General features: G+C 36.4%; 1 protein-coding gene across 1 annotated transcript in view; it reads left to right on the forward strand.

The window, feature by feature from the left end:
• Positions 1–25702, forward strand: part of LOC127431715 (POU domain, class 6, transcription factor 2-like) — a 139572-nt gene that overhangs the window by 33427 nt on the left and 80443 nt on the right. Inside the window, 1 exon segment of the mRNA XM_051682244.1 lies at positions 1608–1830. Coding sequence (XP_051538204.1) covers positions 1608–1830 — 223 coding nt within the window.

The following is a 25702-nucleotide window of genomic DNA, read 5'->3' on the forward strand; positions in this document are numbered from 1 at the left end:
TTAGAGGTAAGGTTAACAGTGTAACAGTTAAAGTAGTTAAAGACACCTAATATAAAGTGAAACCAGATAAACATTTTAATGTTGTATTTTGGGTCAAATTTACCAAAATGCGATAATTTAAAGGGAGATTACATTTGCACTTTCTTGGGATCACTGACATTCCACATGTCATACTTTAAAGGAATTTTAAGGTGAAGCAAATAATTTCTCTAGCATTAGAGTCACCAAATGGAAATAATAATAATTTTTAAAAAAATCATAAAAGTGAGAATATATATTTGAATCTTTGTGTCCATGATGGTTTTATATTTTTGAAAAAAGAAAAAAAGAAAAAACAAAACAAAAACATTAATAGCATTTTCTACAATAAGTGATGTAACATCCTTCAGTACATACATGCAAGAGAACACAACTTAATTCTTAATTTCAAAAACTTTTTCAAACATATTTTTCAAGGTTAAAAATACTTTTGCAAATATCATGAATATTTGAGGTACAGATATCAAGAAGTTTTCTTATGGTTTCTCCATTTGACGTGAACAAAATGTGCCTTTTCATAAAAATGTCTAAATATCAGGGGGCCTGGGTAGTTCAGCAAGGAAAGACGCTGACTACCACACCTAGAGTCACAAGTTCAAATCCAGGGCATGCTGAGTGACTCCAGTCAGGCTTCCATAGCTACCAATTGGCCTGGTTGCTAGGGTGGGTAAAGTCACGTTGGGTTAATCTCCTCATGGTCGCTATAATGTGGTTCGCTCTAAGTGGGGCGCGTGGTGAGTTGTGCATGGATGCCGAGGAGAATAGTGTGAAGCCTCCACACGCGCTAGGTCTCTGCGGTAACGCGCTCAACAAGCCACGCGATAAGATGCGTGGATTGACGGTCTCAGAATCGGAGGCAACTGAGATTCATCCTCCACCACCTGGATTGAGGTGAGCCACTACGCCACCATGAGGATTTAAGAGCGCATTGGGAATTGAGCATTCCAAATTGGGAAGAAAATCCCAAAAAATGTCAAAATATCTTTTTTTTTTTTAACTTCACACACACAACAATTGTTTCACTGCCTGTTTTTCTTTTCTTTTTTTTTTTTTTTTTAAGGAAAAATATTAAAAGATAATTCAAACTGCTTATGCCAACATTTTAAAAAAAATTTTTTTTTTTTTTTTAGCTTTTAATAATACTTTACATATATATATATATATATATATATATATATATATATATATATATATATATATATATATATATATATATTTACTGTCTCTGGATGGTTACAATACACTACTTTTGACTTAAAGGCCCAAGGAAAAAATATCAAAATTACTTTGAACTCTGAAATTGAAAATTAAAAAATCTCTGCTATCATAGTAGAGGTGTGTTCAAGTAATTGTTTCATGTGAATTGGATTTTTAATGTATTTTTTAATAACTTAATAGATACAGACAAAAAAATTAGCATTAAGTCATTAACCCAGATATAGATAAAGAGAAAAAAAAAATACTGTATACAGGATTGACATCACTGACAATCTACATGTCATACATCACTGGCTTTAAAGATGTTACTGTAACTTCCTTATGAACTTCCTGTGTGTTCTCCCATTCAGTCTCTGCTTGTGGCCCAGCAGCTGGCGTCGGCTGTTAGTGGAGTGATGTCCGGTGGGACCCCGGGTCTGAACCAACCCATTCTCATCCCCTTTAATGCTGGTGGGCATCTGGGTGGGCAGCAGGGCCTGGTCCTGTCTCTGCCCACTGCTGCCAACATACAGGGCCTGGTGGCAGCTGCTGCTGCTGGAGGAATCATGACACTCCCCCTACAGAACCTGCAAGGTAAGAGTCCCTATTGACACAGTGAGTATCAAGCCATTCTTATTGGCTCAGAAATCGCATTTTTCAACCTTCTGTTTGTGCATGTGCTTGCAGCGCATCAGAGGTGTTCAATACATTACCTCCTCTCTTTTCCCCAAAATGTACAATACACTCTTTCTCTAAACTGTGGTGTTAAAAGACAAAGGTATTAAAATACCATAAATCAATTGACGACATGGGCCATAAAATGTTCATAGCAGTATTTAAAAAAAAAAGTTGATTAACTAACAAAATAGTTTACCCAAAATAAGTCCATATAAAAAGAATAGTTATAGAAATGTGGTCAAAGCACTTGTCAGACTCAAAAAGAAGATTTCATGAAAGCAGTTTTTGATGCTCAACACATTCAACACACCACAGTTGTTTTGTTCTTGGGACTCACCAAGTGGTAGCATCTCAAAATACCATCAACCCACCCAAACACAGCATGTGTTTAAGACATACCTGTGCAAAGTACTCAGAAAGGCAGAGGAGACGAGGATCAGAGTGATCTAAGCGTGGAAAGTAGTTCACATTTATTACAGGTCAGCGTTTTGCACCGAAGCGCAAAAGCACTTTATAGCTCTTTCTTCTTTCAGTAGGAATATTCGCTAGCATCTCTTGTCTTCTCTTCTTTACCTCTATCCCCCCCCCCCCCACCTCATTCTTTCCTGTGTCTGCACGTCCATACTTCTCCTTGCCTTTTAAACTTTAATGCACAAATGTTCTCTTTTGATCATAGTTGTAAATGGTTTTCATTTTAATGTTTAAAACATTGTCTCTTTATACCATTAGATTGAGGGGTGGAAGGGGGAAACCATCAGTCATAAATCTTAGATGAGGTGCCTTCTCTAATGCCTGACTAAAAAATGATAGGCTATAAATTTGAGTGCATGTAAAATAGCACGTTTTCCTTTTGGGGTGGAAGAAGCTGGAGATTAAAATAATGCACAGGCAGGAAACAGGTTGTTCTGAAGTAAGAAGATGGATGGACAGTTGGCTAAAATAGTGGGATGGAGAAGAAGTCTCTAATGGACACAAACATGCATAAATAACAACATGCATCAGAGTGCAGCTGGGCTTTTAATAAACACTCACAGGGGCAAAATAAATATCTAAAAATTCTTTTAGTCACGATAATGTGCCTGTGAGGTTTGCCTTACCTTTCTGGAACTCTATAAAATGGATTCTAGAAAGAGGTGACCCATAACCCTGGTCCATTAATTGTCTGTCATGAACTTTTTGGTTTTTAGCTGCCTGCAGACTTTTTATGCTTGCTCAGCAAAAATGTTGGACCATTCCTTTTTCAATTAAGATTCACTTGTAGAGGAAATGTTCATTTTATGCAGAAGTGGTGATGTACTGTACAGATGGTCTCTGACTTTTGGACCCCACTGTACTTACGAATTACCCTGAGCACTTTGTGATGTTGTGTTATGCACAGATTGTGAATATTCACATTGTCTCATATCTAAGGTGCAAGTGAAAAAAAAAAGTGCCTGAAAAAACCCACTCTGGGGTGCTTTTAACATACAACTATGTAACAAACTGCTTAACCACTACAGTACGATGCATCGTTGGAGAAATTAACTAGCTAGTCACGACTGTTTCCTGAAATCGTAGTAACTGTCACACATCCATCATTGGTTCAACAACACAGAGTCATCATTAATGATGTTACGCAAAGGGTGGAGTAATAAGTTCCACAGATATAAAATAATAACAGCACATTTACACATACTACAGAAAGCTTTAATGAGCGAAAGCTGAATGACAGATAAATTTGCTGCAATAGTGGGGTATCCCTTTATATCAGACTTCGGGATTCCCCCGACGCACTTGAGCATATGCACATGCGCATTCTTCAAAAACATATAAGAACTTCACTTATGCATTAACATAGATATATAAGCCATTTTCTCCGACAGAAGGCATGTGTGGTAAAGTCTTTTAACAGTTAATCCCTTAAACGGCTGCATTCGCATCTACGTGATGTTTCAGAATGCCTCTTTCTGCAAAACCATAAAATTTGGCTAACGATGCTTTTGGGAAACGAACGCTGGCTAATTCTAACTAGACCTCTCAGTTTTAGAATCAGAACCTCAGGGTTACTCTTAGGGCGAAGTGTCACGGGTGCCATGTGACATTAAGTGATTTGACTGTGTCTGCTCTCCCTACAGCCAGTCACACATTCCCACAGTCCTATCCCATCATCCCCCATTGATGGAGAGCTGCTGGCACAGCACTTCTGCCAGACAGTCTTAGTTGAGTGGTGAGCTTAACCCCCAGGCCTGATTAATCACAACCTGCAGAGATCTCCTCCGCAGGCACCAAAAAGATTCATCAGTGTGCTGTAGTATGTTCCAATTAACTCTAGATCACATACTTGGCTCTGTTCAAGGATTAACTGATGCAGACAGTCCACTTTAATAAATTTAAATATAAAAGTTACACTTATCAGGAGTTAATAAAATGTAATAGCTTGTGTCGGGGCTAGAGAAGAGAGGGAAGAGCAGAATAGATAAAAAAGACCAATGAAGTAGTGTTATAGACACAACCTGGTCTCATAGAATCACATTACCATACCTTACATTTTTGCAAAATTATTTTTACGTTCCTCTTTGTAAGTATTGTGGCAATTTCCTGGTAAAATGAAGACTAGAGGCACTAAAACAACAATGACTTTTATTGCCTTTCACAAAACTCACGAATGAAACAGCAGATTATCAGTTTATTAATACAAAATTTTCACCCTGTTTTTCAGACAAGGCTATTTTATGACAGCTAAACACTTTTACTGTAGCGTATGAGGTGATACATTTTAATGTTTGCATTCGAAAATTAACTTCTTCAAGCATGATCAAATTGCGCTGTAGCTCAACTGATAGAGCATTGCGCGTGCAATGCAAAGTACCAAGGTACAAGTCCTGAAGAGCATGCAAGTCAACACATGAGCCAAAGGTGTCATAGAAGCACCACAAAATTACGTTGTTGCTTTAGCAATTGCGTTTTTCATCTCGCAATTTGCCTTTTATGACACTATCAGTTAGGTTTAGGATTAAGGTTTAGGGTAGGGAGGTCAGTTTTATTGATTTAAAACTCGATAGAGCATTAACCTTAAAAACTTTATGTGTTTGGGAGAAACTGTAACTCGCTTTTAGCGCCACACAGTGGACATTCCACCTCCGAGCTGCTGTGATACACGTGAGGACCCACATAATATATTTTTGCAAAAATGTCGCCACAATTATTTTCATGATATTAGGCTCTACATCAGGCTGGTCTGGATACTCAAACAGAAAGACCACCACAGAGTCACAGTGTTAAACCTTTAGCCAGAATTAACCTACAAATTTCTTACGTATAGTATAGTTACTTATAATCTCTGCATATTAAACTGGGATAGGAGAAAGTTTTGAAAATTTACACACATCATATAAGAAACACAAGCAATAAGTGTAAATCGTTCATAAATCCATTTGTACATAAATTCCCCAATTTAATTCTATGCGGTTTTATGTACGATTTACACAGAAATTGGTTCTGCTGAAGTTTTCTGAATGATGCCCATCTCCTGTAAGGGAATTATTCCTACAGTATATGACTTTTATAGCCCTTAATGACATCATAACTGTGCTTGCATCTCTCCCAAATAAGGAGAAACAGCAGCATCGCTGTGACCGGCCATGTAAGTATACTTAGCAGAAGGCTCTGTGGTCTGGTTGTGCACCTGCCACTGCGTTTCTGCTCTGATGAATGGGCATCACAGTGATGGGGCAGCGTCATGAAGTTCGGCTCAGTCGTCTAAATAAAAGCCTGTGCTTGGGTTACCCTGCGCTCATTTTAAACCCTGGCGCCGCCGTAGCTTGTTATTTTGTCAGGAAGATTAATGTCTGGACATGTCAAGTAAAGAAAGTGAATTCCCTCTTGAACACTATGTGTACGATTCCAGCCATAACTTGAATAGAATAAGAATCAGCCTTATGTTTCTTAGAATTGTTACTATGTTTGCTTGACAAAGCCAACATACTGTTATTCTACAAACTTGGTTTAGGGTTTTATAAAAATCCCTAAAACAAGACCAAAATTTCTAAAACTATGTCATCCTAGAGCTTTCAATCAACATCCACCAAATTTGGTACAGACCTTCAAACTGTTCTGACTTGGTGTTCTTTGTCTTTTCTAACTGAATGGACTGACGGTTTTCGAACAGCGGACAATCAAAAATCTGAAAAATCCCATAGACTTTCATTGACGGAATGTTCAAAAGGGCCAATAGAATGCTCGTTTATTCAAACTCCAACTGTCAAAAAATTCTAATGTCAACAAACCCACAAAAAGTCTTTGATCTGCTCTAATTTGCTCTGTCTCTCTCTCTTTCTCTCTATCTGACTGTTTATCTGACTATGTGACAGTCTGTCTGACTAGCTAGCTAGCTAGTTGGCAGTTTACTGGCACTTTTAAAACTAGTTTAAATTTTCGGACAAGGCTTTGTCAAGCCATCATCAATGTTTGTCTCAACAAACTTTACCTATCTAGTTTTTGTTGCATTGCAATGTTATGTCAGGGACTATATCGTCTATTGGAAGGATAGCATTTAGAGAGTTTGCTAAATTAAATAGCGTTTTAACTACATTTGGCATCCTTAATATTGTTATTATGTAGTGAACGTTTTATAAAATCAATAAGGGACCCAAGGCCGTGCTACACTGTGAATCAAATTACAACTAAAGGGCATTGCAGACATGATGCGCAACTGCCTTTAGCCATAACTATGTTCACAAAATAGCCCTTCTGTGCCCTATTGCTTAATTATAATGTTAAAAATATATGGGGTTGGTTGTGTATTTCAATACATAGCAAAAATCAAAGTCTGTTTGCTTGACACTGACATTTCTCTATATACCACAAATAAAATCATTTGATTTTATTTAAGTTGATATGAAATTTAATGATATGATTTCGCTCTTTTGAAAATTACAAATCCCTCTGTTCCACATCCCTTCTATATTCTGTCTCTTAATAAACCAGATGGCAGAATCAACTTCCTCTTACATCAAAGCATCTTTCAATAAAGTGCAGAATGAAAATAACATCTACGTGGTTGCTCATCAGCTCAGAAACACTCAAAACAGGCCTCTCACGAAAAACATAAGGGTAACCCTTAGATCACAAAATAACTGTGTTTTCAAGACCCATGTAAAGGCTTTTTGGAAACTTCTCTGTAATATGCAATATTTTCCCTAAAGAGATGTAAGACAAATGAAAGATCAGTGCTACACTGTCAGCTACTTTGAGTTAATGCAGAACAAATGTACACTTGGCCTCTTTCATATTCATATTGTAAGCTGCCTGATCGGTGCACATCAGAACCTGCAGTGTAGCGTGTAGGGAGCTGTGTGTGAGTCTACGAGACTGTGCGTTCCCTTTGCAGGAAACATAAAACGGCACTCTGGGATGAGGAGTAATTGCCTGCATCTCTTCGTGCTCGTAGGCTAATGAGGAGCCATGTATGCTCTAATCACAACACTGCTCCTCTGTCTCAGTGAAAGAATACATGTAGGCTCTTAGGGATTGCTCCCCTGTCATACCAGGGCATTGCTTTAGACTGAATACTGACACAGATTGGGAACTTGAAGCTGCTAACTCACTTAGTTTAGCTAAAAGTAGACAACTCAAAGAGAAACTTGAAGCCTTAAGGGTGATAAAGTCGAACACAGGAAAAAGAAAACAGAAAGCCCATAATTTGCTTGGTTGTAACTAAAGTAACAAGGACTGTCATTCTTGCGGCATTAAGAAATATTGCAAGTGAAAGTTCATTTGAGAGACTTGTAGATGTAGAGTCAATTCTCGCCAAAGAAAAGTTATTTTGCTTCCGCTAATGTTTCCTCTCTGGAAAATGTGGGGATATATCTCTCTTGACAGGGTTAAAATGATCTAGAAACTTTAGCTTTATAAACATGACTGAGCTGTCCGTGGTGCTGAACTAAATTGTTTCAGTCAGTGGTACTATATAGACAGAGAACTCAGACATCATTAGGCTAAATGATATCCAGTTATGAGTTCAAAAGAAGGAGAGGTAAAGAAAACACAGGGACAGGGAGACTAAAAGAGAAAGTTTTAATGCGTTTCCACCTAAAAGAACATTTTGATTTTGACAACAAGAGTAATTTTTACATTTCCAAAGCCTGAATTATGAAAAAGTTCTAAACCAAGAAATAATTTGACCTTATTTTACTAATACACATTTTCATTAAAGTCTGATTGTGTAAAGTCAAAGTACCTTGCAGTATTTTAACCTAGTTAAACCAAGTTTAACCTAATCTTGATAACCAGAGAAAATAATTTCAAATCATCCATCAGTTAACAAACAAAAATTGGGTTTATATCAATGTACATGGCCTGGGAGAAACACTGGTAAAATGAGATAAACGTTAAAAATAGTTCTGTCAGTCGATTAAATTATTTAATCACGATTAATCACATAATGTTCCATAGTTAATTGCGATTAATCGCTGATTTGAAAGTGCTGAAATTTGACTCTAAATACACTTCTTTTCCTGTCATAATGCATTTATTTTCTTCTTAGAAAAGATAAAAAAACAATATGTAACAATATCATGCTTTATTAACATTTTCCAGACAAAGCCTTCCACAGTATAAATATAGAAATGTGCTAAAATATCACCAATTCAAGTAACATTAAACATTTCCCAAAGTCTAAGTGGGAGTTTGACTAATTATAAGAAGTAGTCCCCACATAGGTTGCATATTCATTGCAATGGGCATTAAATCTCTTCAATTCTCATCCTCCGCAGTATTAATCAGCCGGCAGACTGTGGCTATCCACTTTGCTACATCAATCGTGAAGCTGCATTCATGATTCCCGTCAGGGTGTCTGAGCCAGCGTCAAGCACCGCTTTGAACTCCACATGAAAAGCGCTTGCAGAGAAATACATCTCATTCTGTGTTTTGGTGATAATTAAGTCTTGGCGTGCTTCTGTGGTAATTAAAATGTGCCTTACTTAGTCTGAAAAAAACTTCTGTTTTCTGTCACAAGTTCCATCTAGGCTTGTTTTGTACAACTAATAGCGTTAAGAGCTCCTTTCCCCATCAGTTTATCACTGACACTGAATCACTGCTGTGTGTGTTTGTGGTGTGTGCGTCAGTGTAATGACTCCGGGCGGCACATCGCAACGTTTCCACCCTTCCAACAAGTGTTAATGCTGGTTTATGCTGTATTAACAGTAAATGCATTAATCACATTTAAGAAAAATTAATCAGATGCGTTAACGTGTTAATTTTGATTGCCCTAGTTAAAATACACACAATTTCGAATCTATAGCCTCAACTTAAATAATACATGTGCTAACATGAAACCAGTGTGATAAAATCACTATGTAACCTTGTTTGTGAAACCTGATATCCAATATTTCAACCTCTGTTTGGACTGTGTCAGTGGTAAACTCTGTTTAGGGCTTTTTACATAGAGAAAAATCCAAAGACAGGACGTACAGCAGTAATGCGTAAAATACCATTTAATCTGCTTAGAACTGTAGTCCCACCAGTAAAAAGAAGAACTAATATAAGAGATTTAACAAAAATACAAGGTTCACAGTTTTGCTTTTAAACGCTGTGGAATGCTGTGCCACATAGATTTCCATAGTAAGTGCATTACTGTAAATACAATTATTGTGTTTGTTTTTCCAAACTGAGGGACATTTCAAACTTACTTTCTCTGGTAATTGACAACATGTTTTGTTGTTATCCCGGAGCATTCTTTTAATATAAAAATGAACCTATATATTTTTTCTTTCTTTCTGACTTTCAAACCATTTCTTAGTTTGACTTCAAGTATTCCCTGCTCCGTGCTTTCCACATTGTTTTTTAATGTTTGAAGTTTAAGGCAGTTTTAAGATGAATCACAGGGAGAGAGTCGCATTAAATAAATAAGAGTGATAAAATTGCTTGAGCCCTCATACATTTCAAAGCTAATGTGACTAGCAATGCGCTAGCAGCACCTGCACACAGACTTGCAGTGGTAATTTGATTGATTTATTGTGACAGAAGCCAAATAATTGAGAGTGAGAGGTTGTGTTAGTGTGTGTGTGTGTGTGTGTGTGTGTGTGTGTGTGTGTGTAAGGGGGGTTACACCGTATGTTCTCAAAGGCAATCCAGGAAGAAACAAAGATTCTCATCTCTTGTGCACTTTGGAAATTGTTCAGTTTTTTTTTTCTTTTCTTCTGACTGGATGCCGGGTGACTGCATATGACAGTGGGTTAGCCACAAAAATAACACGTTATGTACATATAACCACACAGTGAGGTTGGCCCATGCATATCTAGGGACCCAAATAGAAAGTACCTTATGACACAAAGGTTAGACATCAACACACAAATACATTTTCCCACATCACAGTCAAAATAAGCATCTGCACATCCACACAAAAAATGTCATCATGTTATACTGCATCATTGGTATTACATAAATAATAATACCAACATATTTAAAATTCTGTTTCGATTAAAGCCAAGTGTGTCATTCTCAAAAGCAGTTAAACACTTTTTATATAGGCCTAGACCAGATACAGTTTGATCTGCTGCATTTTAAATAGCATTTAAAAGTAGTTAGGTTAGGGTTAGGTCTCTATTGTTACGTTGGACATAACCCTTACCCCTATCCCAAACCTGAATCCCAGAATCGAGTTTAACAAAGATAATTGGTGTTATACTGACATAAGTAAATCTCACTGTAAGGTAGGGGTGGATATTGATACAGATTTCCTGATTCCATTTGATTTCAGTTCACAAGCTCTTGATTCAATATTGATTTTGATTTTGATTTGATTTTAAATCTGTTCATATGTGTATATTTCAGTTATAATGTCCCTCTTGCTTACATACAAAAGAAATTATCTCCAAACTAATGCTGTTAATTTTACAGGGAACATTCTTACTAGGTACATTATGAACATATTAATTTGACTAATTATAATGTATTAATTTTTCATCATTTTGGTCACATTTTGGCTTTTTAAAAAATGAACAAATCCATGAATTTAATCAATAAATAAGATATTATATTTCAAATATTATTTTGTTTACATGTTTATTGTTTAATTTCATAATTTTTACTATTTACAATATTTACATTGATTTAGTGAACACGTTCTAAAACCGGTACCGTGTCTTTAACAAACCCTGCATTTTTTTTAAGAGCGTCTGTAGATGAGCATTTGTTATCAAGAGAGGACTCAAATAGCTTTATCTTATATGTGCCATGCATGATTAGAATGAAATGCTTATTTACCTACTGTAGGGCCACAAATTCAACTGTAGGGTCACTTATTCAATTTCTAATAACAGTATAAGCATTTTGGCTTAACACATTCCATACATATAAGGTGACCAGAAGTTGATTTTGTGCATATGATGCTTGTTTCTAATTTTTAGCTTAAATAAAAAATAAATAAATAAAATAAATATAAGAGGTTTTTACTAACAAATAGGTATTTTCTAAAATTCTGGCAATTTCTTGTTCCAGGGGTTGATTGTATTAAAACAAACATAATTTAACTTTTTTTAAATCATTGTTATATGAAGGTACAATAAAACTCTTTTTTTTTTAATACTTTTCCAAATTAATTTTATATACAGATTTGACTGTTTTAGCCTTGTTCTGTGAAAAACTATTAAACTATTTAAAACTATAATTATCTAAAAAAAGAGTGAAGTAAATTTAAATCATTTCAATATTTATTGTGGGAAAATTATTTCATTTGATTGTTTTTAAAAAAATGACGACTGTCCCACAGTTGTGGAGTAATTTCAAAGACGTAAAAAATTTCATTTCCATCACCGTCATTTCCACCATGAAATTCTATTAAAAACAATACAGAATTTAAGATATGGTGTAACTGACACTGTGGTGGGAATTTCCTGACCTTCAGAAAAAATGACCAAGATGACAAAAATGACATAAATCTACATGCACATACACTGTTGGACACTGTTATTTTAAAAATGATAAAAATTAGTGAGAGCGTGAACAGTGTTTTAATGAGACTTAAATCCAAAGTGTTAAAAGTGCCCAGATTTGAAGAAACATCCAAATATGCATGTACACATAGTAATTGAATGAGTTATTGTGAGTTTATTGGACCAGTAAGGAGCTATGATGGAGATTCTGAATTTTATGCTTACATTTAATATTACAGTATTATTAAAGCACTTTAAAAATGATCACTATTGAACACTTTCAGTATTATTATTGATCAGTTATCATTTATCTAGCTTTGTAAAATAGCCCTAGCTACACCAATTCTATGTGTGAAACGTTAAAGGCACAGAGTGTCCTTTGAGTGTCAGGCAAAATCGAGCTGTTAATGTTTGACATATTGGTTGCGTTTGTCATCTTGAAATGGCTTCACCAGCTGCCTGTCCTGCCACATGCTGTTCTGTCCTCCATGACTGGTGTTATTGTCACTTTGTAAACTGTGAAAAGAGGAAACAGAGAGAGAGAGAGCAAGAGAGAGAGAGCAAGGGGTGTTGTGAAGAAAGATTGGAAAAGACAATAATAATGGTAATCGGATATGGCTTTGTCTGTTTCAATCGAGAAAGCGACATTGCTTTGGCCTTCCTGTAGTAAAACTGAAAGAGACACACATTCTCTGAATAAACTGAGACCTGGGACGTTGAATGGCCCACATACTGTATACAGTATGGCTATTTCGAAATAGCATGCTACCATACTACTATTTCTATTGCTGCAGTATATAGTATGTAGTGTATATGGTTCCTAACTGTCACGTATTAGCCTTACTGTCCAATAGGCCAGTGATTCCCAACCGGGGGTACGTAAGTAGGTTCCAAAGGGTATGCAAAAAGAATTGGATTTTGCTTTGTTTAACCTATTAATCAAAATGTATGAAATCAAATAAAATAAAAACACGTTTAATGCGTGTTCAAAGTTGAGCTCCACGCAATCCATTTGTCACTGATAATGTCTCTTTTAATAACCTTTCTGTTCTTTACATTGAGTTGTTGATCAAAACAACCAAAAAATTCACTCTTATTAACATACGCTCAGCCGGTAGTCTTAAAGAGACAGTACCATTTTAGCACTTGTTCTACATATCAATGTAAATATGCAAATTATGCATGTAAACAATAAACATGTAGGCCTAACATTTATATATATATATAAATGGTTGGGAAACACTACTATAGGCATCCTATTGTCATGTATTTAAGCGGCGTAAAGGTTGAGGACACAATTTTTCTGTTTTGTGACATATTTGATTGGACTGCCAACATTTTGAAATTTGTGAAGACATTAAAAAAAAAAAAAAAAAAAAACTGTTTTAGATGATAACTTGATGCCACTCACTTAATTAAACATGTCTTGTGATGAGATAATTTGACAAAAATGTACATCACTACTGTTTGAAAGGTTTATCGTGGAATAACACCTATTCACTTACTATTTAAAAAAAATAATTGTTGGCAGTATACAGTGTATTCTGCACAGTATTCAGTAAGTATTCCATTCTGAACATCGCCTACAGTTTGCCTCTGTGATTCTTCTAGGATTTAGCTTCCATCCACTCATCCATGTTTGATACATATTTTATGGTAATTGCATCAGTCTACAAATAATTGGTAAGTGCCAGTAATGTTTTTAAAGGAGTGAACTGGCAGTTTTCTCTCCCGATGAAGAAGTGGTGCAGAGAGGCCTGAAATAACTTAAGCCTCTCAAACTGGCATTAAATTAAACCTATCGTTTAGAGCGCATTCTTGCTCCCCCTCGTATCCCCACCCAGACTAGAGCTCTAGTAGGACATCTGAAGCAAAAGCCATGCGCTTGTGCAGGCGGTGTCCAGCACGGCACCCATGCTCACTCAGATATGTAATGAAAAAGTAGGTGGGTGCTGGAGTAAGGGATCTACATACTGTACGTCCTGCACACTACTCAGGACACACTAGACATGGATAAAAACAGCAAAGGCTGTAGTAGTGGTAATGGAGAAAAGGTCTAAGATGAAGTGGAAGAAGAAGAGAAAGAAGAAAAATAAGTAAGGAGTTAAGAAAATATTTGAAATGGAAAACTATAAGAACAATAGTAGAGTAGTCTACTAAGTCATGCAGGTGTGATTATTTCAAGTGTCTTGTAGAATAAAGAGAAAGTCTAAAATTACTTAAAACACTGGACAAATCTCGATTTTTAGATTCTCTGAAGAAAATTCGAGGCGTGCTTGCCTATGCAAAAGTTGCCGCCACAATGCTAGAGGTTGTAGGTGTTGCCAGGGCATTGCTATGTGGTTGCTAAGGTGTTCTGAAGAGTTTTTAGGTGTGGTTAGCTAGGGTGTTCTAGGTGTGGGCTAGTTGGTTGCTTATCGGCCCAAGTCAAAAGAGACCTCCCTAAACTGTCTATGGAGTTCAGGTCCCTATGTTTAGGTCTCTCCTTCAATGCAATTTTTTTTTATCATTAGAAATTTTACGATTCCAGTTCCACCTCCGATTACTCTTAAAGGAACATTCCGAGTTAAATACAAGTTAAGATCAATTGGCAGCATTTGTGCCATAATTTTGATTACCACAAAAATTAGGTTACAGTGAGGCACTTACAGTACAATGGAAGTGAATGGGGCCAATTTATGGAGAGTTTAAAGGCAGAAATGTAAAGTTTAAAAGCACCTACAGTACATTAATTCTTTTGTGTATTATTTTAGCTGTTAAGTTGTTGAAATCATAATTTTTACAGGATTACAGGATTTATGGCGTTACGTCGTCATTGCAACAAAGTTCTAAAATTTGAGATAGCTTTACATAGAAAAGGTTAGTAAGTGATTTTATCACACTAAAATCATGGTAACACACATATTGTGTACGTCTTGTGGCTAAATTATACTTCTGAAACAGTGAGTATTTTAATGTTTACAGATTGGCCCGATTCACTTCCATTGTAATTGCCTCACTGTAACCCAGATTTTTGCTTCTTTTACAAAAATCTAAAATGTATTTTTGTGGTAATCAATATTATGCCACAAATGCTGACAATTCAGCTTAACTTGTATTGAACCCGAAATATTCCTTTAACAATTCTGATTTATTTTCTATTCCATTAATGATTCTTAAAGTAATTAGAATCTGAATACAAACAAATATTTGGAATTAAGAAAAGGAATTTTTTTATTTTTTTTATTGCATTTACTGCCCTCAGCAGTCTTTTGCCAAATGATGAGATCAATCCAGATTTCAACAGAGCAGATTTAGCAAACAAGAAAGAAGGAAATATGATTCTTGCAAAAAGTTTGTTAACTGTTGGTTAAGGATTTTTTATTTATTTTTTTTGTGCAAGTTTCATACTTTGGTTTAGAGGTTTAATGCTAAGGTGCAGGTTTTTAAAAAAACAAAAAAAAAAAAAAAAAAAACAAAGTATGAACTATAGTAATAGTGATGTTTTCCTTTGCAACCACCAATGATAAAACAAAATCAAAAAAGTAATTTCATTCAAAAATGTCGAAACCATCAGCATTTTTGGTTGTTTTGCACATATGTAATATATTCCACTTCTAATTTACAGTACATGTCCCCTCTCTTGTTAAAGTCCTTGCAAAGACTACTTAATAATTAATTAATTAATTTTCTTTATTTATCACACATTATACATTTGCACATATACAGTGAAATTCTTCTTTTTCACATACTGAGACACATTTCACAGGTTTTCTGTTGTCGAGGACTGGAAATGGAAATGGAAATTGATTAGTGATTTACATGGACAGTGAGGGGACCATGAACTGATGAAACATTGAAAATGAAATATTAGAGTCAGAGCAAGCAAGCAAAGGAGAGAGAGTGAGTGAGTGAGAGAGAGAGAGAGAGAGAGAGAGAGAGAGAGAGAGAGAGAAAGAGAGAAAGAGAGATGGTATTGGGGGTTGTTATTCCTGTCTGGATGAACTGGGTAGCGTTTTTTACATTTATCTGTGTTCTGCATGACTTGTAATGCTAATGGTAATTTCATGGGAGTAAAACAGAATGAAAATGGGGTTATCACACTTCAATGACAATGTGTGATTGTGCTCTGTCACAGGACCTCATAAAACATATTTCATTCTTTCATTTGTGTGTGTTTGTGTGTGTGCGATGTGTATGTTTGTATGAGTTATTGCTCAAACTCTCCAGCAATTTACTGTAAGAACTAGAGGTTTTAGTTGCAACTATTACACTGGCTAAGAGAGAGAAACAAAGGTGTGTTCACAAGAGGGTTTGTTTGGCAAACTTTTCTGTCCCCAGTATGAATTTAAAGGGGAAATAATTTTAACAAAATATTAAAGAATAGACTGTAATAGCTTTCAATTATTTTATTGTCTCTATCATACTTTTTAGTAACGTATTTTCTGGCATTTCTTTATTTTGTGATTTTGCTGTACCCTGATTGCATTTTAAACAACAACTGAATAAAATAATAATAAATAAATAAATAAATGATATATACATATATGGTTATAATGGAAATGTAAAGTGACAGCAGAACACAACTCTGCCAGAGCAGTCGAGTGTTTGAGACAGTTTGAGCAACAGAAATGTGATTCACTTTTTACATGATGATCTGGGAGTAACGTTCCAACTTTTTGTCTACCAAAAGTGAAAAATATCATTACCATCACACATTATTACCATCAAATGCAATATAAAAAAATCCACACCATCACACATAACACTAAAGTCCACTTGAAGTTTGATCAAGGACATGTAACAAATATTTTAACACAGATGAAACATAGTTTTAAAAGGTTTAGATTTTCAAGAAGTTGTGACCCTAATGGAAGAATCACCTATATACACTTTCATGAGAGTGAATGCCATTTTATAATAAGAGATTATAACTATTCCATTTGATGGATAGAAGACACTGATATTGAAATACAGAGTACAAATAAATGTAAATGTTCTGGCCTCTGAATGGCATGCATAACTTTTATTTCAATTGAATGAAAAATCAATCCTCTCTGAATAGTTTTACAACACACCAGGACATTTTAAAGAAAGTCCAGAAACGTGTAGTGGTTCAGAGGAAGTTTACTTTTGCCACTTACAACTTAAAATAAGAAACATTTTGTCGATAAAGTACAGTTAAATCTCCAAATGAAAACAAGTGTATTGAATGTCCAGAGCAATCAATAGCAACCAAGCAGCTTATCATTGCCGGCTTACAACGGAATCAATAAAAGACCCACACAAATACTGTTCGTCGTTACAACTGTGCCATTAAATCAATATCTAAAGAATCAAGCTATCAATACACATCACACAGCGTTTAATACAGGTGCGTACTGTAGCTTGCTTTTCCTCTTTTGCTTAAATCACACATGGCTGTATAAACTCAGCAAATGTATTTTAAAAAGGATAAATATCCAAGCTGTTTGTGACTGACACATGATAAACGTTTCATTTGTCATTTCATATCAGATAAAAAGCCTAAATATGAGAGGGTTTACGATTTGACCCTTCGGTCGGGTGAAGGACTGTATCTCAGATAACGCCGGTAGCCCTCCTCTCTTGGAAACCCAAGATCCTGTGGTGATTTCTGACATGGCAGATGGTGCTGAAACCAAGCCTTTTTGGAAGCGACAGGCAGCGGCTAAAAGCTATCTGCGGTTTCTAATTGCTCAGGCCCTAATTATCTTAATTAATAGATGTGCTTTCTGGGGAAGGGGTTCGGATTCAAGGGTCTTCTGTCAGTGTTAAGGGCCCCTAAAAGGACCCAGAGGAAGGGAGGGGGGAGTGTAATGGTCCCCAGAGTCTCCTTGGTAAAAACACAGCAGGCACATCAGGGTTGGATCATGTAGCTGGTAAGTAGACCACAGACGCGAGAGAAGAGGAGATATCGTCACATTAAACTCTTGCATCTTTCACAGTGCCAAATGTTGGACACTGCTGGAAGAGGAGAAATGAGGGGTGAGAGTGGAACAGACACCCTGAATGTGTAATTTTGCCTTCAGAAACATAGATCTTCCTCTCAATTCTTTCTAACTCTTTTCTGTCCATTTCTTTCTCCCCTATGTCTTTGTTTCTCTCTCTTGTTCTTTGTCATTATGTTGTGTACTATATATCTTCCCTTTTAGTACCACAATGGTATTATCATAAAAATATACAATTGAAAAACCAAGATAACTTTTGTTGGACACTTCCATAATGGTGGTGTTTATCTTTATAATGGTGGTGTTCATCATTTATCTTACACCCTAACAAAAAAAGTACTGTGGCAGTACCATGGTACAGCAATGTTAACAAATGGTAATACCATGATACTGTTCAATTGTTAAATTCATATACCTTTTCAATGCTACATAACTATGAAAAAGTACCAAAAGAACCATGATTTTTGAAAATGTATCATGGTCATACCATGATATTCTTTGAAGCACCTTGGAGCATCATGGTAAATGCATATGGTAATAATTCAATACCATGGTATACTGTATATTAAAGTACCAAGGTATTACCATTTGTTATCATTACTGTCTCGTGGTACATCCACAGTGTGTTTTTTGTAAATTTTTATATAATGGTAATAAAACCAAAACATGGTATTTTCATGGTTTATCCATGATTTATTTTTGTGGTACCTTTACAAAAAGTACCATGGCATTATCATTAAAAAAAAAAAATCCCTGAGAGAAAAAAAAAAAAAAAAAAAAAAAACAAAAACAAAAAAACATATTTGCCATCTGATACCATCTTTTTAAACCGCCACAATGCTTTTTGCTAATTTAAATATTTTAATCGTTCAGTTAATAAGAAATGCCCAACTTTACTTTTTATATATTTATATGTGTTATTTGAGATATTTGGTAACACTTTAAAATAAGGATGTATTTGTTAAATACATAAGGTAACATGAACTAGCAAAGAACAATGAATATTTTTACGGCACTGATTAATCTTGGTTAATGTTAATTGCAACATACTGTACACTAAAACATTTGTAACATTAAAAGTTGTGTGTTAACATTATTATAAACTTACATAAACTAACAGTGAATAAAAGTATTTTGACATTTACATCTGGACATTAACATTTACCAAGGTTAATAAATGCTGTAAAAATATATTATTCATTGCTAGTTCATGTTCATAATGCATTAAATCAAACACTGATGTTTCATTACCACATACAGTTCTTAATGTTAAAAATTCTATGCATTAAAGGGATAGTTCACCCAAAAAAGAAAATTCTCTCATCATGTACTCACTTATACCATCCCAGATGTGTATGACTGCTGAACACAAATTAAGATTTTTAGAAGAATATTTCAGCTCTGTAGATCCTCACAATGCAATTGAATGGGTACCATGGAAGACTGACCCGTTCTCAAATCACTTTCACACATTTAGCAAAAATAGTGACAATACACGCAAGAACCAATGTGCGCAATTTCTACACCTCTGCTTTTTCTCCTGCCTTGTTTAAACTTTTGGCAGGCACTGCAGCACGAACTGCACAAAGCATGTAATAGTGTCAGGTGCGCTCTCAGCTGCACTTATGTAAACAAAGATGTCTCACGCACCAGTTTCAAATGGAGGAAACGGTGAATTAACACTGATATTTCAGTCGGTCCCTCACACAACACTATCGAATGGCTTCAGAAGAATTTATATATAAGGCACAAGAGTTAAGGGCGACTTGTATGGCGCTTTTGGAACTTGAACAGCCTATCACCATCCTCTCATCCCTCAGTCTTGTTGCTGACACGTAGTATCTGTTACTTTTCTCAGCACTGGCCAGGATGGGCCAATCACCTGTTGTTGGGCCAGTCGTTAATTATTACTGGAAGTTTACTGGAGTTTAAAAATGCTTAATATAGATACTACATTCACATGGATGAATACTTGCAATTATTATTATTATCTTTTAAAAAAAATAAAAAATAAATATCCAGTGTAAATATCTTCCACTGAGAGAAAACTGTTCTACTATTTAAATGTAGGCATAATTACAATGTTTTATGTATTTATGTAATACAGAAATTATACAGAAAATAACAGAACAATGTTGGCATTGTGACAAATGTTCATTCAGATTCTTTTTCAGTGAAGTATAACTTCGGTTTTTGTTGTTTCAAAGGGGGTCGTGACCAAATAAATTTGAGAACCTCTGATTTAGGTGAACTATCCCTTTAACTAATATTAACGAATTGAACCTTACTGTAAAGTGTCAACAGATATTGTAATTATATATTGTTATAATGTGCTATTTTGGTCATATTCTCTGAGAAAATGATGACCTTCACTGACAAAATGTCCCCTAGTGCTGCATCCACGTAATGTGTGAACGGCCAGCGTGAATTACAGTATTTCATCATCATAAATCTCCTCTCTATGAACCCTACATTTGATATTACCCATGGCAAGTTCTATTTACTTTCCCCGCCCTGGGCAGTTAATGTTCAAAAAATGAAGAAACAAACAACGTCCATCAGCTAATATACTTCCACACATCTCTGGCCATATTTCTTTGCTCTCTTTCTCTTCTTGTTACCCCCTCCCTCCATCTTTTTTCTTCCATGTAATCCAACCTGTTCTTCACCCCTCCTTACACCCATCATGCCTGTTTTCGGTGTCCTGCATTGAGAGAGATGCGCGTGTGTACGTTTGGGCCGCATATATTTGCTCTGATGATGTATTGTCCTGCTGAGGAGTTTCATTTACTGCGGCTGGCCTCTGCTGAACCTGTTGCTAGTCAGTGAGCACGATAAGCGCATAAGTAGCATGCCACTTCATTCATCATATATCGCTCACACTGCTCAAATACCTCATAGTCCATGCAGGAGAGAAACTACTAAACCGGCAGAAAGGATCGCACTGCTTTGTTCAAAAAGCTGAGGTCATATTAAACGCTGTGTGGAACAAATGTGTAAGAGTTGTTTTTTTCTCCCCAAAGCATTTTTTACAAGGAAATCTACTGTTTTTAACATTGTGGGAAAAGTGTTTGGGAGCTTTCACCTCATAAAAGGGTTCAGTGTGTGTCAGGGACTCAAGGATTTGTTGTACAACTCACACAAATTTGTACTTATTTTATATATCTGGGTAATTTCTAATTCATATCAGCGGGTGACTTTTCTCTTTTCGTTTTCTAGCTGTATGGGGTTTTATTAAAGTGCATTAAAAATCACAAGCAATGTCATGTCACTTAGAGCTGTGCATTTCAACAGACCCACGATGCACATACCGCTCGTGGGCACGACGCTTCTCACCCCTCCGTTCAGTACTGCGCAACAGTGCTTACATGACAAGCAAAAGGAATAATTAAAGAGGTGAAAGATAGTGGGAGGATTTAGGGCAAATTCTATTGTTTAGGGTTGTTTCATTTAATTGAAATCTGTTTTTTTTTACACCCTTTCTCGGAGAACTGGTTCCCTGAATTGCTTTTTTGGTTACATGTGTACACATTTCGCCTTGTTTTTTTTTTTTTTCAAAGGCCAAAGCAGAGCACAATGCAGGCAGCAAACAACAAAGACACTATGATGTATACACATTGTCTTTAAATCACTTCATTTCAACAGCACTGCCTGCGCAACCCTGCGCTTATCAACTTCAGGAATGCAGCTGCAGGGAGAAAAGCAATACTACAAAATGCATTTTTAATATCAGGCAGAATGGAAACTTAATCTGAAAAATCTTAACTTTCCTCTTGTTTTCTCCACTGTTTAAAGAAAAATCTTCTTAAAGGAATAGTTCACCCAAAAACGTATGTTAGGGACTTACAGCCTCAGTCACCATTCACTTTTATTGCATCTTCTTTTTCCATACAATGCAAGTGAATGGTGACTGAGGCTGGAAGCCCCCGACATTCTGCCTAACATCTGTTGTGTTTCACCAAAGAAAAAAGCTCATACAGGTTTTGAACAATATAAGGGTGAGTAAATGATGACAGAATTTTCATTTTTTGGGTAAACTATCCCTTTAACTTTGTACAGTCGTGATTGCTATCGAAATATGCCTTTTAATGAGGCTGTAATATGAGGTGGATGGGGTGTTCAGGCCAATTCGGTGCTGTTGTCCACCTTTCCTTACTTTTAAAGTGCCCCCTCAATCTCCCCCCATGCTTTTACTGTCAGTCAAAGGGCACTCTTTCTCCCTGGCGCATCAGGGCCCAACGGTATTGATTTTTCCACCCACTGAAACCACCTTGTGAGCATAAATTTTGCATTAGACACTAAGGGTAAAGCGGGCAGGGGAGGGGGTGGGGGAAGTGGGGGATAGGACCTCAGGAAGCAGGCGCATGGGACAGTGAAGGCAGACAGGTATTGGCAAAAGAGAAAGAGAGAGAGTTAAGAGGTGATCCCATGTAATGTTAGTGTGTTACAGTATGTGGTGGTGAGCTGTTGTCAGGACTTCTTGTGCTGATGAAACTGTGAGCTTTGTGGAGATAACATATAATGGTAAAAACAACATTTCGTAAGGGCTGACTATGGTTGATTTGTTTTCAGGTTTTAAAGTCAACTTAAAATGAAAATGTACCCCATTTACTCATTTCTGTCCTGCAGAATAATTGCAGAAAATGTATATTTATGTATATTTATATTCCATATAACTTGCACCCGGCACATCAGCTCTGACCTTGTTATACTCTGTATGACCCCACTCTTTGTGTTCCATTCATTGTTAACCAATCAGAAACTATGTGAAATTTGACGCATATTCCATTATCTGACTAATTAGGCTGTGATTTAATAAGCATCAATGTTTTATGTGATAATATGATTAACTAGGCCTAGAATAACATATTAGGAAACATATCAGATGTTACAAAAAAATAAAAATAAAAATAGAATAAAATAAAATGAAATAAAAAAAAAAAATAAATAAAAAAAGAGGAATTAATTACATGGGCATTTTTTGCCCTAGTATTTAGATTTTCAGCTGCATTTTTGTCCCGAGCCCCCAGTAATTTTGGAGCCTGGTTTGGCTCCATTCTGCCGTGAAACACCCACTTTTCACAATCCTCTCAAATCCTTTTCAACATTTTTGCAGTTTTGTCACTTCTGGTGGAATTTTTGTCCCGAGCCTCCAATAATTTCGGACCCTAGTTTGGCTAAATAATGGCATGAAACACCCACTTTTCACATTCCAATCAAATCCCTTTTTAACATTTTTGCATTTTTGTCACTTTTGGTGGAATTTTTGTCCCGAGCCTCCAGTAATTTTGGACCCTGGTTTGGCTCCATTATGGCATGAAACACCCACTTTTCACAGTCCAATCAAATCCCTTTCAACATTTATGCAGTTTTGTCACTTTTGGTGGAATTTTTGTCCCGAGCCTCCAGTAATTTCGGACCCTGGTTTGGCTCCATTATGGCATGAAACACCCACTTTTCACATTCCAATCAAATCACTTTTTAAATGTATTTTTATCTTTGTCACTTTTGGTGGCATTCTTGTCCCAAGCCTCCAGTAATTTTGGACCCTGGTTTAGCTCCATTATTGTATGAAATACCCACTTTTCACATTCCATTCAAATCCCTTTTCAACATTTTTGTATTTTTGACACTTCTGGTGGAATTTTTGTCCCGAGCTCCCAGTCATTTCAGACCCTGGTTTGGCTCCATTCTGTCAAGAAACACCCACTTTTCACAATCCAATCAAATCCCTTTTTAAAATTTTTGTATTTTTGTCACTTCTGGTGGCATTCTTGTCCCGAGCCTCCAGTAATTTCGGACCCTGCTTTGGCTCCATTATGGCATGAAACTCCCACTTGTCACAATCCTCTCAAATCCCTTTCAAAATGTTTTTATTTTTGTCACTTCTGGTGGCATTCTTGTCCCGAGCCTCCAGTAATTTCGGACCCTGGTTTAGCTCCATTATGGCATGAAAAACCCGCTTTTCACAATCCACTTAAATCCTTTTCAACATTTTTGTATTTTTGTCACTTCTGGTGGAATTTTTGTCCCGAGCTCCCAGTAATTTCAGACCCTGCTTTGGCTCCATTATGGCATGAAACTCCCACTTGTCACAATCCTCTCAAATCCCTTTCAAAATGTTTTTATTTTTGTCACTTTTGGTGGCATTTTTGTCCTGAGCCCCCAGTAATTTTGGACGATGGTTTGGCTCCATTCTGGCATGAAACACCCACTTTTCACAATCCAATCAAATCCCTTTCAACAATTTTTCTTTTTTTGTGGAATATCCTGTTTCACTCAGAAATACGTCACATTACAAAAGTGCCATTTCATGTTAATTTTAAAGTGCACTGAATTTATTTCAACAACTCTACTGTATAACTCTACCTTAAATACTTTTCGGAATGTCCCAGATCATATGAAAGCACATTCTGAGGCTCAAAGTTTTGTCAAAAAACTCTCTTCTTTTACACCTTATTCTCTCTGCAAGACAGCTCAGAATTCCATTTAATCCACAGCAGAGACAAAGCAGTAATAAACTTTGATCAGACATGCATGTCATACAGGAGACTTTGTGTTATGATCCCAACACACTGTTCACTTTACATGTTATAAACACTAAGGGCCTCTCAGCCACAATCTGGCATTTTGTATCTTCTGATCCCTATCCAAATCACTGTTTGGGAATCATTTAGTAAAGCCTGTGCTCCACTGTAAAGCACTGCATTTGCAAATGCTTGGGGTATGGTAGGTGGCCGGCCCACCGAAAAAAGTCCCGGTTCTACCTATGGCCAGTATGCCCCTACCTACAACTTTTCAAAAGGAAAGCAAACGGATTTTACAGACACACACAGATCCGACCCAGACACACATTTTGTTGTATTCATCAGGCAGATGCCCCTAGAGGAAAGGGTGTTTCATTGGGACAGACAGACAATGCACCTTTTTAATGAGACAGGTGTATACTCTGCTTTGCCCTGAACACACTCTCATACTAGAAACAAAAATAGTGCTATCACTCTGTCGCTTCTGTGGTGACCTCCACGGAGACCTCTGACAATCAGCCGCGCTGCCCTTCCCAAACACCCACACACACACTTCCACACATCAAAAACACAACAGGTGATTTCTACACTGGGAGTTTGACAGAGGCAAGAGCTTTAAGCCCAGACAGAGCACACACACATGCTCACACAGGGTCACAAAGGTGAGGTGGATGTGTTTCTGTTTAACAGAGGGGTCTCTGAGATCTGTTCTGGAGATTTCTGTAACCAGTTTCCTTTGCTTGGGTTCAGGTCAGGTTTCTAAAGAAGTTTTTTTTTTAAAAAACAGAATGGAAAAAAAGTGTTAAATTGGAGTGGCTTCAGGTGCAAGGATTCACAGAACTCGCATCCATACATCAGGTGGGTCACCGAACCTGACAGGACGGGCCCTGGCTTTGTTTGTTAGCTTATTGGTTGGATGAAGAAGGCTATGAGGTATTATTTAATTTCAGAATAACTATGGAGATATGTGGACCTGCAAGGTCTCCTATTTATTTTTGTTTACAGAATAAAAATGAATGAAAAGCCAGCTTCTAATTTATCTGTCAATTCACATATTAATATGACAGGTGATTTGAATGTATTATGACCTTTAAAAGAGAAACAAATAAGGGCATGCAGAATGAACTACAAATATATTGGTTTGTCTAGAGGCAGTGCATTTATTAAGAGACTTGCAAATTGACTCTTGAGCACAGAGAATATGTGTCATGATAGCATTGTTTGTAATGCATGTTTAGAGGTGACCTTACAGCTTTGTGAACAATTTTTAACCAAATAAAAGCATGTCGAATAATTGCAGCAAAATCATTTTATGAGATTATGTTCTATGTAGCAAAAAGCGATGTTGTGAGAGAGTACTTTCAGTAAAGGTGCACTGAAAATATGTTAGCCTAAAATGTGC

This window comes from Myxocyprinus asiaticus, chromosome 41 (genome assembly GCF_019703515.2).
Source record: "Myxocyprinus asiaticus isolate MX2 ecotype Aquarium Trade chromosome 41, UBuf_Myxa_2, whole genome shotgun sequence".
In the NCBI taxonomy this organism is placed as follows: domain Eukaryota; kingdom Metazoa; phylum Chordata; class Actinopteri; order Cypriniformes; family Catostomidae; genus Myxocyprinus; species Myxocyprinus asiaticus.